This window comes from Uloborus diversus, chromosome 4, assembly GCF_026930045.1.
Source record: "Uloborus diversus isolate 005 chromosome 4, Udiv.v.3.1, whole genome shotgun sequence".
In the NCBI taxonomy this organism is placed as follows: domain Eukaryota; kingdom Metazoa; phylum Arthropoda; class Arachnida; order Araneae; family Uloboridae; genus Uloborus; species Uloborus diversus.
Window position 1 is genome coordinate 77,223,052 of NC_072734.1, and position 16,645 is coordinate 77,239,696.

General features: G+C 31.5%; 1 protein-coding gene across 1 annotated transcript in view; it reads right to left on the bottom strand.

Moving 5' to 3' along the window:
* Positions 1-16,645, bottom strand: part of LOC129220648 (RING finger and SPRY domain-containing protein 1-like) — a 57,295-nt gene that overhangs the window by 19,031 nt on the left and 21,619 nt on the right. The window contains exons 7-10 of the mRNA XM_054855077.1: positions 15,685-15,825; positions 8,658-8,668; positions 8,188-8,292; positions 683-826 (exon numbers count right to left, since the gene is read on the bottom strand). Of these exons, the coding sequence (XP_054711052.1) occupies positions 683-826; positions 8,188-8,292; positions 8,658-8,668; positions 15,685-15,825 (401 nt within the window). The remainder of the gene's footprint in view (positions 1-682; positions 827-8,187; positions 8,293-8,657; positions 8,669-15,684; positions 15,826-16,645) is intronic.

A 16,645-nucleotide genomic window follows, 5' to 3' on the forward strand; every position in this document is an offset into this window, starting at 1 on the left:
AACTTTGAATGAGAAAACCAATGCATTGTCAGAAAAATATACTCTATTTTTATTGTGTTCTTAAATGGTAAATTCACTGTTCATCATATGCCACAAAAAGTTTTCCCGGCTCTTCTTGCAAATATACAAGGAGGATGATTCAAATTTCAGATACTGTTTGTGAAAATATTCTTTTTATAAGGGGCAAAAGTTGGAAAACGCTTTCACAGAAAATTTTTGGGGGACTGGAACTTCTGCGTGATTTTGCTCTCGATCCTGTGGGATTAATCCTGCTAAATATCATGCGGGATCACACAGGATTCAGAATCAGAGTTGCCGGATAGGAAACCCTAGCTCTTTTAATGGGTTAGTAATTTGTATCTAATTAGAGATCTGAGTTTTCTAAAAAAAATTTGAAACATAAAATTTTCTGGAAACCTTTCCAAGTCTAAACTACAATTGTTTTGTAAAATTAATGCCCTAATCATGTAAGTTCTCATGTGTTACAGGTTTCAATTAAAAATCTTTAAAAAAGACCAGTTTTTGCAAAAATGGGCAGGAATGCCAAGATAATATTCAAATGCTGTTCCATCCAGCAGCAATTTTTAATATTTTGATGAATAGCAATACAATATCAGAGGAAATAAATAATTCTAATATTTAATAAATGTAATGTAAAATTAAAATGAAAATTCACACTTACATGATTCAGGAACTTGCTATTACGGGTAGCCCACCCTATTTGCATAACCCCGGAAGTGACTATGGTGACTTCATAGTACCACACACCAGAGTCAACCTGAAACGTACTTCTAACACTTTCAAAGGATGATGCATCACAACGAGCCTAAGAGAAAAGTTTTTTCATCAACCAATTGTCAATAAATAGTAAAAGAAAGTACAACTGTCAGGGAAAAAAATCCATTTCAAAATGGAACAATTGCTCACTTTTCCAAGTGTAACAAGTTTATTCAAAAACAAAAAAAGCTGAAAGTTTTTTGCAGAATTCCTTCAACCTTAAGATATAAAATTGCTAATTAATGGGAAAGAATTTATTTTATTAATTTTTAACTGTACACAAACTAACATGTTTTAAAAGAATATCAGTTTATCACCTGATTGTTTATGAAGAATTGCTTCCTCTTAGTTTACTTTCATTATTTTGTTTAAATGATTTGGTAACTTTTTATAGGAAATATGGTACATGTAAGTCAATAGACTAAAATTTAACGAAAACATTCAGATATTGTATTTATTTAGTTTGTAGATAAAATTTAAAAGTTCGTTTAAATGAAAAAAGCCTGATTTGTGGGTAAGATGCAGATATACTCCAAGCTAAAAACAACCTATGTGTTCTTTTGCAAGTGTATGAAAAAGGAGACTTTTGAATTTTATAGCAGTTCTGAAATTTAATAGCAATTCTGATATTGGTATATCTGCTATTTTTTATTTCTGAAACAGTGAAAATATAAAACATGCTGAGCAAAAATACTAAGTTATTTTCAACAACCATTGGTTTTTTCTAAAACTCTTAGTGCGAGACGAAATTAGAAAAAGAAGAACTTTGCCAATAGACTGATAACATTACAAGAATGTTATTAGAAAAATGAACTCCACAAAGCTACAGATATAGTTAATGGATCTTAATGTCTTTCTTTTATAACTGCAAAAATAATTATTTGCCATAAAAAATCTATTTTTATGGATATTCATGTAAAAGCAAACAAGTACTTAAATATCAGAGCTCCAATGTTTTTTCGTTTTTATACTTAGGGTGATTATTCAGCTAAAGGATTTAGGTCTAAAAATTAGAGCAAAAATCATCACCTGCAAATTTTCAGTGCTTAGCAGCTAGAAAGAAAGTCAATTACAAAGTGGGAATACAGTAAAACACTAATTTTATGCAACAAGTGATTGAAAAATACCAAGTGGGAAAACATAAAATCAGAGCAAGGTTAAAAATCTAAGCATCTTGTCCAAAAATGTACTCTTAGTCAACGTGCTAGGAGTAAAAATGTGTAATCTTTATTTTTCGCTTTAGATACAATTTCATTTATAGAGCAGTCTAAAGGAACAATATTTTAAAAATATATTTCTTGGTTGGTATTTGCGAATAAAAATTGTGAGTTTTTATACTTTGAATCATTCAATAAGCTGTGAAGATATCTCTCATTACTTCCTCTTTGTCATTATCATTATCGTTGGAAGGGGGGACGGGAATCAAATCCGATAGTGAATGAATTCGTGATGTGATGAGACGATACATGCGTCACTGACTTACAGAAGATAATCCAGAAGAAGAGTGTCAGTAGCTCTAGTCTTCAATTGTCCTGAAGGAAGATTGGACAATTGGAAGAAACTTCTCTCATAAGATAATGAGAGAGAAGAAAAAGAATGCCAGAGCAGCTTAAAAGTAAAGAAAAAGTTGCAGATGAAAATGTATTTTGATCTGTTTCTAGAAAAAGGTATCAAGTAGACTTTCTAAAAATGGTTAACGTAACATATAGAATATTTTCACATTATCAGTATAGCCATTTTCAAGGATCAGCAGAAAATGATGTTGGAAGAAGCACAACATATGAACCAAACAATGTAAAATCCAGCTTCCACTGCATTAACCCGTTCGGATTGAACAACACAAATGTGCATCACTGCGAGATGCTCTTCCAATGCGAATGACCCTAACTTGCGTTATAGCGAATCTTACTCAGCGGTCCAAATGAGGCTCATTTGAGTCCTCTTTTCGGAACGAAATATTGACTACCAGATGGTGTTACTTATCCATGTTCCATTCAAAAAATTACTTGCTCATATTAGTATTTCTTTCTCAGACTCAGAATGGGGTTTGTCAACTGTTTGTGATTTATTGGATTTTTGTGAATGTGAACATAAACACGTTCTAGCAGTTGAAAACCACACTCATTTTGAAGTGGTTGTTAATATTATAGTTTTGATAATGTTTTAGGACGGGATTTTATGGGCGATATTCTAGCATGGGTTTTACATTTTGATCCATTTGTATAGCTATGATTAAAATATCACGTTATCTTTCTGAGGAGGAAATATTTAAAGTTATGAATGGTTCATGTATGGATCTTTCCGACAATGAGAGTGAAACAGTTATTTATGTGTAATTTGCTCAAAACACAATAAAAGTGCCAGCACTAAAGAATCAGCGCTTTGAGATTTTTTGTATGCCATTGAAATATTAATAATTACAATATTCTTCAAGTATTTCATCATGTTTAATGCAAATATTTTAAATGATTTTTCACATTTTGTATCAACATTTAGTGTTCAATTTAGGTATGCTCATAGCATACCTAACCTTATAGTAAAATACAATACATTTATATTTTTATTGATAATTATAGATTTTTTTTTTTTGGTTATGATTAAAATTATGATATCTGTAATCACATAATTGAAAATGCATATTAGGCTTAGGGGGAAATTTTGCTCTGGCCTGTACATACAACCTGCGTGTAACAGCTGCCATCCTGAGTGAGCGCTATCTTCCGCGAGCTGCTGTGCCAAACGAGTTAAATTCCCAAAACTATTTGGATCATATAAAAATTGCTGAATGACAACAGATTATGCCATGTAGCAATTAATCACTTTTTGCAACAACACATAATGGAAAGTGTATATGGGTCATTCTCCTGCAATGTGAAATTTTGCAATCCAGAATTTTTAATTTTTGAACTTTTTAGGAAGAATGCAATTTGACATTTTTTTGAAAGACAAAATATGTGTCTTGGTAAAACTACAATAGTTCATTGAACATGTACATTTATTTTGTAGATAATGATGCTTTAGTTTGTAAAAAGGACAAAAAGTGTCATTACCATCCCATGTTAAAAAATCATGTAGAAATTCCAAAAAAAAAAAAAAATTTTAGTGGTTTTAAGGTTTACAATTAAGTACCAGCAATAGCCTGACAGAATATAAAGAACAAATATATCATTTTAAGTATTTTAATAAATTGAAAATAATTTTGAGATTCTTTGTTTTATAAAAATATGCTGAATGCATTACATCATTCATTTTCACTCGTTCAAATTAAGTTTTATAACCTAAAGAAAATATGTTTTCGAAAATACTAATAGAACTATTTAAAATACATTTATTAAAAAAAATTGAACATTAATAATTTGAAGACAAGCAATTCTGTAGCAAGGGCAGTAATGACTCTGGAAGGATGGTAATGATCGTGGCATGTTGGAAATGATGTATACATGCTTAAAATAACGTTAAGCAAACGTACAGTAAATTAATGTCAAAATACTATGTTGTTTTCAAAACAGAATACTATGACGTCATTATTTATGTATTTATTTTGTATTAAATACAGATGCTGCAAGTTAAACCGAATTATGTTCCTCTTTTGCTACACAAAAATATCTACGAGAAATAAGTACAGGAGGATCTTTAATAACGCAAAAAATGTGTTCTGTGGCTATCTGGTGCTTGTCCTCTTCTGTGGACCGACAAAATAAATTTTTTGTTTTTTATCTGGACATAAAGTGGATTTTCAGACTATTCCTTTGGTTTGAATCAACAACACCTGCACATTAAGGACAGAATTAGTTATCATCCTATGACAAAATACATTTAAAACCAATCGATTTAAAATATAATGTACTTTACAAAATGATAGTTAACTGGGAACCATTGACTATGAAAAATAACAGCAACCCACTGCCCAACAGGTACTTATAATATAATTTTAAAAAAGTAAGTTTAAGAAAATTATGTATCTAAAATATTAAAAACTATTCAATGTACTGAATTTGAAGGTAAAAATTTATGTAATTAAAAAAAACAACAAAGCAAATAATTTTATTCTATCCTCAGTCTGTCATTACCATCCAAATCTTTATACTTTGTGCTGGATGGTAATAATGTGGATGGTAATGAAATTTCTCTTCATTTTACCTGTCATGAGCTAAACTGTAGCTACCATTCTAAAAATTTTGGCACATTTTGATCAAAGGTTCATTTAATGTAAGCAAATAATAAAAAAAAATACATAATAATGTTTAAAATAACATTAATAGGTATGGATGGTAATGACAACAATAAAAAAGTTTCTACTTAATTTGATAGTTACACATCTAAGCAAGACGCATGAAGATTTCCACACTGTAAATTTTTGCTTTTCAAACAAACTTAAGGTGGTTGCTACTAAAACTGAATACTGTTTGGGGTTAATAGTACCACCAAGTGGTTATGAAAGAGTGTAAAAACTGTTGGATGGTAATGATGCAAAATATCAGTGACAAATTAAAACTGTTTCACTAAAATTTCAAAATTGCAATCAAACAAAAAAGAGACTTTTTTGAATTTGATTATGTGAGGCAATTATGAAGAATTTTTTTCAAGGCATTTTTTAGTTTTATTTGCAGTATAGTTAGATCACAAAAAACAAACATTGAGTCAGGTGACAGTGGATGGTAATGACTTTTTAGTACATCTTTTTAATCTCAACAAAAATAGGTATTGTCTATCACTGCTAAACCCATGTTATTTTGTTTGGTAGAAGGTAACAAATAAATAGTATTAAAAAAAATAATTTTAAAAGATTTATGAGGTTGCAGCGAACATGGGACGAAAAATTCTACATTTCAAGAGAATGACCCATATGCTATTGAAACCATCTTCCCTTACACGCAATACACTGACAGCCCAGTTACGACATCCAGAGACTGTAGTTGTATTCTTGTTATGGACTTATCAGTATAGAATAGTTAATAAACGAGCTCATCATCCCATTGGAGATGAAAGTGCTAACAAACTAGTAGCTAAACTAACTGCTTAATACACAAGCTTTGCCTTCAATTGATATGATGAGTTGGACCATACCATTACTGAGGACTCTCACTGGTGTGCTAAATACATTTTAACTACCAGTTTGTTGGTACTCTCAGCTTCAATGCATGGCAGATGTCAATGAGATATCTGCTTCCAGCTCAGTTATCGGCTATTGCAGACTAATGAGTCCATAAAAAAGGACAAAACTGCAGTCTCTGGATGTTGTAACCCGGCTGTCGGTACACTGCACATAGTTCTATCTTAACCCTAAAGTGGTAACTTACTGCTTAATACTCAAACTTAGCTGCCTTTCTTTTTTCTTTTTTTGTCATTAACTGCCACTTTGAGTACATACTAATTGAACATAAAGGGAAAAAAAACTATCTCTATGAATACAGTCAATATAACAATCATAATTTAATGAATAGATATTTTATCACAGTAAATGAGCAATGAAATGAAATAAAGATCAGTTTCATACAGTCTAATAACAGTTATTGTTTAATGAATTAAGACAGTATGCTTCCAATAACACCTGAAATAAAATAATCATTTTTCACATATAGTTTTGCCAAATTTTAGGCCAAATTAAGGATGTTTTCACTTTTATTACTGAAATATTTTTTTTTTCTCTCACTCCAAGCTTTTTTGACCCAGCTCTATTGGTCATTTCATGCTTAGATTAAATCCTACACAGTTCACCATCTCCCCTACATATATATGACAAATATTTCATATTGGCCACAAGAAATAAATTATCAGTGTTCGCGCTCAACTATCCGTAACATGGGTCCCAGGGACCCATTAATGAAATAGATTTGGGTCCTTTGGTGGAAAAAATGAGTCCCTTAAATTTTAAACAGAAAATCTTAGTGCATAAATGAATAATATAAAAATATTTATACTTGGGGGGGGGGCATGAAATAAAATAAATTGGTTTTTTTTGGCCCTATTTTTTTTGTGATTTTATCATTGTAAAATTATTTTCAAATAATACACTTGCAAGACTCAGTTATGTGAGAAACTATTTGGTCAGTTACAATGAGATTAACTCAAAATTTACTTTAAAAATGGGTTTTACCATAAAATATAAAACAAGTGCCTCTGATTGATCAAGCAAAAAGCACTCCCTTAACTTTTATTTTCCTGGAAATTTTTCTTAGTGAAAAATGCAAACAGACCCCCCACCCCTTCCCAATTATCATTGGCAATTACATAATAATAAATTGCAAGCGAATGAACCCAACGCAAAAATCGCGATCGCAAAAACGAAACATTTTCTCATATGAGTGTGAAAATTGCTCATTTGCAATCTTAAATCAGTATATTTGACTTTATTTTGACTTGTTCAAAATATCTGTTTTGATTTTTGTTCTATTCTTAAAATCGCGCCATTTTGAAAATGGCGCGATCGATTAATACTCGACTTTTGCAAGTCCAAATAAAAATAACCCATCAGAAAGAGATGAATTATTAGAAAAAGAACAAGGTTAAAGTGCTTTTGTATAAAATTCAAGTATTCATAAGCAATTTAACAAAAAAAAATGTAAAGTTCCGAACTCTTTGTGTTTAGCGCGATCTGGAAAATATTCGCCATTTTTTTCTCCCCTCTTTTTATTGGGGATGCAAAATGATGATTTTCAAAAGTAATTCTGGTTACATGAATACCAAATTGCAATATTTTTACTGTACAATTGTCTTGTATGAATCCTGAAGATTGCATTGAAAACCTCTCTCATTTTTAGTCTTCATTTCTGTTTTTAGGAATTTCCTCAAGACAAAAGTTGAGGGAAAGCTTATTCTTAGAATACAGTACAATGGGCTATTTGTGAACTTGCTCCCTGAGCTCTGCCCAGGAGGTCACTGTAAGCTCCAGTCTTATCACTAAAATTCCATTGACTGGTCAACAATTGGGTTGTGTTTGAATAGCTGATAAACAGATAGGGTCATTTTAGTCCCTTTCTGTTGATTCTCCTGGTCATTTTGAAGCTTAAAAGCATTTACTAAATAGATCTTTAACATTTTCTCCCATTTTTTTTCTGGTTCTTATCTTTTGGGTTTTCTGGGTCCCTGGGACCCGATTTTTCGCGGAAGTTGCGTCCCTTTCCTGTGAATTTGCGTAAAAAACCCGCTATAGCGCGTAAACGCGAACCCTGAATTATTGATAATTGATATGCATTACAAACAAATTAACTGAGCTGAATTCATTCAATAAATAGTCTCTTTCAGAGCCACACTAACATACAACCTTGAGATGATGAATAATGCGCTTTTTCCAAGGAGCACAGAGATTAATTTATGTCCCAGAAAGTTTTTAAAGGGGTCAGGATCACTCACAAAAGCTTGGAGGGAACCAGAATGCATGAAATAAAACTAAACTTAAGGATTACTTACTGTCAAGCCATCAGCAGATATCTTTAAATATTCACTAACATCATTACTATTGAGCATAGCATTTAAATTTGTTCTGTCAACATTTTCATATGTAAATGGTCTACCCTAGAGAAACAAATTGGAGAAAAAAAAATTAACTCAGAAGTTTTAAACAATTCATCACTACTTATTTTTTTATTATTTATTTATTTATTTTATTTTTATTTATTTATTAATTTTATTTTATTTATTTACTTATTTATTTTTATTTTATTTATTTATTTATTTATTTATTTATTTATTTATTTGGATGATCAAACTGATCACTGACAGCTGAAAAAGAAACAGTCAACACATTGATTCACTGAAAGTTAAATACTAAAAGAAAAAAATCCTTGCATGCATTTTTAAAATGACAACATTAATCATCTTGAGAGTTTGATTTTGATTAAAAAATTACACATAAACCAAAAAATAAATAAATCACTCACTTCTTTCACAACTGTTCAGAAAACACAGCATTACAGCACATAAAAGAAAATAAACACTTTTTTTCACTTTGAAGAAACAAATACATTAAAATCAATTCTTAACATTTCAGAAATAACACATAGATAATCATATTAGTTAAAAAATTCTGAAACATTTCATTTTCAAAAGTTACAATTTTTTTTCCTTTGAAAAATTTATAATTCAAGAAATACAGTACTTCTCCAACATGTGAATAATTTCTCTCTCATGCAATGAAAAATAAAAGGGAAGCTTGGAGTGCACACAAACGCATATGGATGAATGAGATACATAATAGTGTGTGTTTGAATTCTGAATTGATAAGGCATTGGGTACACTCTGATATACTGTGTTCTGGTATACACTTTAAACAGTATATTTTGTAGCATTATTTTACTAAATTAATTTTATCTGAAAGAGGACAAAAATGACCAAGAGAGTAATTAAAAAAATTAAAAAATGCTTCTGGGTACATAGTAAGATTATAAGTAGAAGTTTGACAATTTGACCAAAGCAAAAGTATACCTAATGATAAAATCCCAGTTAAATGCTAAACTAATTACATTATGTTAAGAAGGAGACAGTAGTGAAGGAATAATAAATGGTTTCTTATCCTTCTATCCAATCTGCAGCTTACACCTAATTTTGTAATCCAAACAAAGGAGGCACATATAAGTATATTTCTCAACAGTCAAGGTGACCCTTTTCCCTAAATGAAATTGTTCACTTAATTTTATTTGTCCTTCTGGTGTCCTTTTTATACAGGGAGATAACATTTCTCTTGTTCAAAATAAATATATTACTGTACTCCTTTCAATTTATACCGAAGGTTTTTATATAGGGTACACTGACCAATCAATGAAAGGACAATTTCATAACATTATTAAAAACTAGTATTTGGCACATGGCAGTAAAAATATTTTAATTTTACAGATGTACATATATATATACATAACAGGGTGGTCTTTTTTTTTTTTTTGAAGTTGCAGATATTTTACACGACGCCCCCTCAATTTGTTACATTATACAAATAAATGATTCTTGCAAAATTTTAAGTCAATCCATGAATATTAACACGTGCTCCTAGGGTCCTTTTTTTTAGTTTTGAAGAAAAAATTGCAGATTTTCTCATTTCTATGTAAAAATATTCTTAGGTTTCATATTTACAGTAATTTTGAACCTCAATATATGCTGCTACTTTCAGACGGACCATTATCTTACTTTCATTCTATAAAATTTTACATGTTACAGAGGGTTCATGTACACCTTGGGTCAGATATAATGCTCTTCTGAGCTCGTTCCAAACTAAGTGGCAAGGGAACATTTCTTGCCACCAAGATGAACACAAAGGATTCTAAAGTTCATTAATGAATGGTCTAAGCCTTAATGAATGATCTTTGACAACAACAAATTGCCTCCTCCAGGCTTTAGATGTGTTGATTTACAAAATTTCCTGTGTATGTAATAGGTGTGGTAAATAGGGTTGCTAGGTTTCAATGCTGTGAATATAAGAAATGACAATTATATTTTTAATTTTCTGTTCTTTAGTTATAAATATATTTAAATGTTTATGCAATTTTTACTTTTTAAAATATAAATTTTGAAAAATCCTTGATGACTAACATAAAAATGTACTATATTTTGCAAATCTAAAATATAAATTTAAAAAAATTTCAGATCGGAATAACGTAAAAATCTATACTTTAAATTAATTTTCTTCCATTTCAGTACATAATCCTTATATATAGTATCTATCCTAACCTATTGAACCTTTTTTCTACATCTGATCTACCACTACGCAAAAAAGCTTGACAATTATTGATATCTTCTCGCCTTTCATCACTGATCGGACAAATGTCATATTAGGGATATTAGGGATAAAGATGCTGTTCATTTATTAACAGCCTATATAGATGCAGTAAATTGAAATCCAAATGACCTTGTGATCAATCATACATGCCTTTAGAGAGCAAGAGAAAATCTTTGAGAAGAAAAATCAAATTTCATGTATTTAAATTCAGATTTTGTAGTTATTCACTGGGATACAAAGCTACATCAAGATGTAACCGTAAAAAGAATGCCCATGGGCTTACCGTGGTAGCTTCAGGTCCAAATGTTGAACAGCTACTCAGAATTCCAGAGATATTTTTTCAGTTGTATATGATATCTTAGATGATTGCTCTTTATTGCTAACTGTTCAAGCTGTAGTGTTTGATGCAATGGTTTGCAATACCGGCCGCATAAATGGTGCATGCATTTTTTTAGAGCAAAAACTGAATGGTGATACGAGGCTTGTTTTTAAAGTAAGGTCCGTTTAGAAATAAAAAAAGAACGAGTATAGATAGAGCAAAGACATTTATTGCACAAGACTCCACCACCCTGACGCTATATTTTGACATCGCTCCAGTGATTTTCCAAGCAATTGTCATAGCGTGGTACAGGTTTTTGTATACCTATTCGTACAAATTTGCCACCTGTGTAGATGACCATGAGAACTCTTACAGGGCTTAGGCTGGGACGTTTTTGAACATCCTCTGGGCTGCCCCCACCTCGCTCGCAGCAACTTTCATTTGTTTCGGCATCTAAAGTCTTTTCTAGGTGGTCTGTGGCACAACAGCAATAATGAGCTCAGAGAACATGTTACCCCATGGTTGACTACACAGGTGGCAATTTTCTACGAATAGGTATACAAAAACCACGCTATGACCATACTGTACCATGCTATGACAAATGCTTGGAAAATCATGGGAGCAGTGTCGAAATGTAGCGTAAGGGTGGTAGATTTTTTTTGCAATAAATGTCTTTGCTCTATCTGTATTCGTTCTTTTTTTATTTCGAAACGGACCTTACTTTAAAAACGTTCCTCGTATATTACATTTGGATTGCCATCATCATGCATTTAAAATCGTACTGCAGAGTGTGTCTCTAAGAAGTTCTTGCTTTTCTTAGTTCTAGACCCGATATTCCATTATTAAGCATTTTGTGGAGAGATCTTCACCATTCAGAAATAAAATTTCAATCAAGTACACAGACCACTTAAAAAATTCTTAAAGACGAAGTTGATGATATATTATTGTACGTAAGAAGGGGATACTGAGAAAGAACTTTCTCTGAACTTTACAAGTTAAGAGAATTCTCTTAACTTGTAATAATATTTCCTGGTAAAGACCCTCCCTGAGGGATATGCTTTTGGCAACCTGGAGCTTATCCTTGAGCCAGATGAGTGGCAACAGGGTCGCGCCGTCCCTATGTGCAAGGTTGTGCGTTGCACGAGGGTGCCAGAGTCAAAAAGGAGCCGAGCTCTGTTGGGGTATGGGGTAGAACTTATGATGTTGGAGTAAAACTTTAATTTTTTTTTTAAATCTTTGAATTCAAATTTTTCAATAGATACAGGTTATTGATCTGCTACTCCGCACCCCTCCTCCGTCCTATTTCTTTTCTTTTCCACTTATTATTTTTCTTTTTTCTAGTTCGTCTGAAATTAAGAAATTCCTCAAAATGCTACACCTCCGAATCTTCTCCCCCCTCCACCACCACCACCAAGAGCAGTATCTCAAATTTTGTTTCCAGATCTTCACTTTTGCAAAATTAAAAGGGTAAGCCTCCAAATACCTAACAACATTGCTTGAAACTGCGTTCAAAATTTTCTAAAATTGGGCTTTTGGAGCTTCAATTTCGAAAGATCATTGGCACGAATGTTATTAAATATGGTCTTACAATAGCATTTTTTACACTCCAATTTCAGAAAATATTCGAGCAAGTTCCTTAGAACCACGTTCCTTTAATATCACAAAAAATAAGTTTTTTATACATGACTTAAGAAAATTTAAGTGGAGTAGCCTTTGAACCTCTCCTCTCAATATCATAGAATATTGCTCAAGTTTTTAGGACTTAAATTTTGAAAAAAGTTCCAGGGAAGAGCTCCACAATCCCCTTCTCATAAAAATCTTCAAAGTTGTCTACAATTGCGTTTTTGGATGTTAAATTTCAAAAAATTGAAGAGAAGAGGAGAGAAATTAATTTTTATCTATTTAAAAAAAACTATCGGTGAGAGCAACAGAGTTCCATTCTAACGTCAGTAAATATGGCCTATAATCGTGTTTTAAGGCTTCAACTTCTACAAATTTCCACGGAGCCCCTCATACTTCTTCACCCCCATAGCTCAACCACTGGCCATCTAAAAACTCGTTTTTAAAACTGCGAGTTTCAAAAATTTTCGGGGGAGAAAATTATTCCCCCGGACCCCTCTTTTTAAAGGAGATTTTTTTTTCAGTGTGCCTCCCTAAAAGTATTTTCTAAATGTGCCACTGCTCCTGTTGTCATGATTTGACAGGCATACAAGTTTTATCAATTATTCATCATTTAAAGATTAGATAGATATTCACAGTGGCTTTAACTTGTGACATTAAAAATATTTTCCTTTTCTTTATTGTGTTTTAAAAATATTTTAAAACACAATATTAGCATATCAGAGGAACTGCTGAACTCGAAATAATTTCGAGGAACAAAGTATAAAATTGTACACCATATTCCAAATTTAAACATCCACAAATAATTTTTTGAATAAATCATTTTGCCAAACGTCTTCTTTTCCATTTTATATTTGTCTACAAAACCTCACTCCATCAGCTGTTTAGTATATTTTTCTCGAAAGCCATTGCACAAGGGTGCTCAAAAGACAACTGCACGACGCCACAGATCAGGCTTGGAGTGGATTTGGGTGGCAAAAGGGATTTATTACTTGAAAATTCATATATTTAGGAAACAATTTAAATTGACCTTACATGAAGAGAAAGGATTTAAATGCTGTTTTACAGTTAAATGCTGTATGAAGATATAGTTTTTTGCAGCAACCCAATCGAGGCTCCTTTAAGTAATATAATTTGCCAAAAACACTAGCAGCGTACAAAATGAAAACAAACATGCAGTAGAAGTAGCGATTGGAAAATTCATAAATCAATTGTGGTATTTGGAGGATAAACTAGTAGTTTTGTCCGTATTGGATGAAGGAATTGACTTTGAAGATAGTAAAAGACTACTCCAAAAAATGTTTTCTGATAAAGAAGACATGTCTGATGATTGTACAAAAAATTTCATATCAGGTTAGATGATTTGAAATACTTTCTTAGTAAAGATTTTCCTCTTTATAGAATCAATTACAAATCAATAAAACTGCTTGATAAGTTACAAATACCAAAAGATGTTTTTCTACTTGATCCTGATTTATGGCAAAATGAAGGAAGCTATTTAAATGGAAGAGAGATCGTTAAAATGCTGAAAGTTGTGAATGATACAACTGAAAGAGGAGCATAATTAATCGAAGAATTTCACAAACAATTTACCAAATATGAGTCACAAAAGCAATTTATTTTACATAATGTCCAAGACTATTGGAAAAAAATACACACACTCAAGATACATTGAGAAAAGCGTATGATTAATGTAAAGTTTCTAAAGCATTATTTCATTCTAATTCAATGTAAAATGCTTAGATGATATAAAGTAACTAAAAAGATCAATTTTAATGCTACCTTACTGTAAAAATATTTTGCTAACCTGGGAGAAACAATGAACTGGGTCTGAAGTAAAAACTCGAAGATTTGTGGAAAAATGATCAAAAGCGTTCAACGCCCTAGGAGCACGTGTTATTATCGACCGATCGAGTTCAAATTTTGCACACGTTACTTTTTATTATAGTGTCAAAAAACTAGGGAGCGTCACTTGCTGAATTCAGAGAAAAAAAATTTCTCATATAAATAAGGACCACCCTAATATATATATATATATATATATATAATATGCAAGCCAAATACCAAATATTAAACAAATTACATAAAAAATAATGGATGATAAAAAGAAAAATTGCAAACAGCTATTTCATAGGAAAAGACAAAGTATGAATCCAGAGCTCATCAGCCTTGGAGGATTTAATAAATATGGTCAAAAGATCAAAAAATTTTAATTATGAACTAAAAGAGAATGTTTAAGCTCCAGTACATGCAATATAGAGTAACATTGGACAAATGCACCACATGTTAAACTACAAAACAAGAGCTCAAACCTAAAACTAAAAGCAGGGGGTTTCGCCTCGACTAATTAGGAAAACAAGTTCCGATAATTAGCCATCCACAGGCTTTTGGTGTGGTCTTTTCAATATTTTTCACTTTTATTATAATTATTATATATATATATATATATATATATATATATATATATATATATATATAATGGGCGACCTTTTATGGTTCTGCATTATCTAGAGGAAAGAATTTTTAAAAAAAAAAACACCAACAACCCAGTAAATGAGCACCAATAACCAGTGGACAAAACTTTTCCAAATTCTGGAAACTGTTTCCAAAGAAGTTGCTGCGGCCAATTCACCCCAGAAAGAATATTTCGAAATCTTAATTTTTAAAATGAATTACTAGCCATTCATTCCATGGCGTGTGTTAATTCACTGGATGTCTATGCCACTTTGATGTACTCTTTTTTTTTTTTTTTTAATTTGGTGGGATTTTTTTACAAGATAAATCACACCATTGCTTGCGAACTCTTGCTGCTGTGCTAAATTTATTCTATCAACCGGTTTGAAGGTAATCTCAGCTTCAATGAGTTGACATCTGCCTCCAGCTCTGTTATTGACTATTCCAGACTGATGAGTCAATAACGAGGATGAAACTTCAGTCCCTGGATATCATAACCGTGCTGTCTGCACATTGCTTTTATAAAAAGTTTGATAATATGCTTAAAATTGTGCCAGAAGGTCATACATGAGATGGAGGTCAGAAATGATAGTTTGAGTAAATAAGATTTTATGGGAGTAAAACATGCAGCTAGTTTCTTTAAAATACTTTATGATATAGTAGAAAGATATTAATCAATTTTAAGCTAAATAAGTTGAATAAATTGACAAAATAAAGCTCATGGCACCAGAGGATATAAAATTATTTACTTATCAGATATTCACTCTATATGAATTATACAGGAGAGAAAATGAGGAAAACTTACATAAATTATCTAAGCACCACTGAGCACAAAATCCTACTTGTTTTTCCATGAAATTAGAACTATTAATCAATTTCTCTAGCCGTTCTAAAGGATTTTCAGGTTTGATTGCCAGTTGACGATTGATAGTGGATTTATTAACACCTAGAAAAAGAAATCAATTATCTAAGAAACAGGGGTCAATGATTTGAATTATAAATGATTTTTTTTTATTATATAATCATTGGTTAAAATCATTTTAAAACCAAAATTGGAGAAATTCATTTGAAAACTCTAAGTTCTACCACACTTAACCGTTTTTATCAATTCAAAGCCTTTCTTACTCTATGTGAAAATTCAAATGTTAAGTTAATAACAAGTGTCCAGTTCATTCTTTTAAGCTAGTAGTCATGTTTTTATTATCATAAGCCACTTTATTCAGGATTTTATTATATTACAACACTACGCTAAAAGGTGGGAGTGGTGGGGATATATACAAATGAGACATGAGGATTCACTGAAAACTTATTTATATAAAATAAGAAAAAAAAAAGAAACTTAAAAATTACTATTGCTATAACCATCAATTCTTGCAAAAATATGTAAAGCATACATTAGGGTGTTTCAGAAATCTACAGAAAATTATCAACTTTTTATTTTTGTGAATTTTACCCTTTTATTTAATGCTACTATATACAAAATAAATACAAATATGATGACCAGCAACAAGACCTGGGCCCAGCTAGGCTGGTCCCAGTCAGTCCTCAATGAAGATCAATGGGCCTCTTTAAGCTATCCAACCTCTTGCTCATTACCAGCTCTTTGGTAAGCTGTTCCAAGTGCCCACAACCCTACTGAAGTAGTAGTTTTTTCTTACTTCCAGATTAGCCTGAGATTTGAATAGGTTAAAACAATGGCCCCTCACCCTGCTTTCCGTGCAAAAATTTAATCCATCAACATCATTCATTTTGATAAATTTAAACAA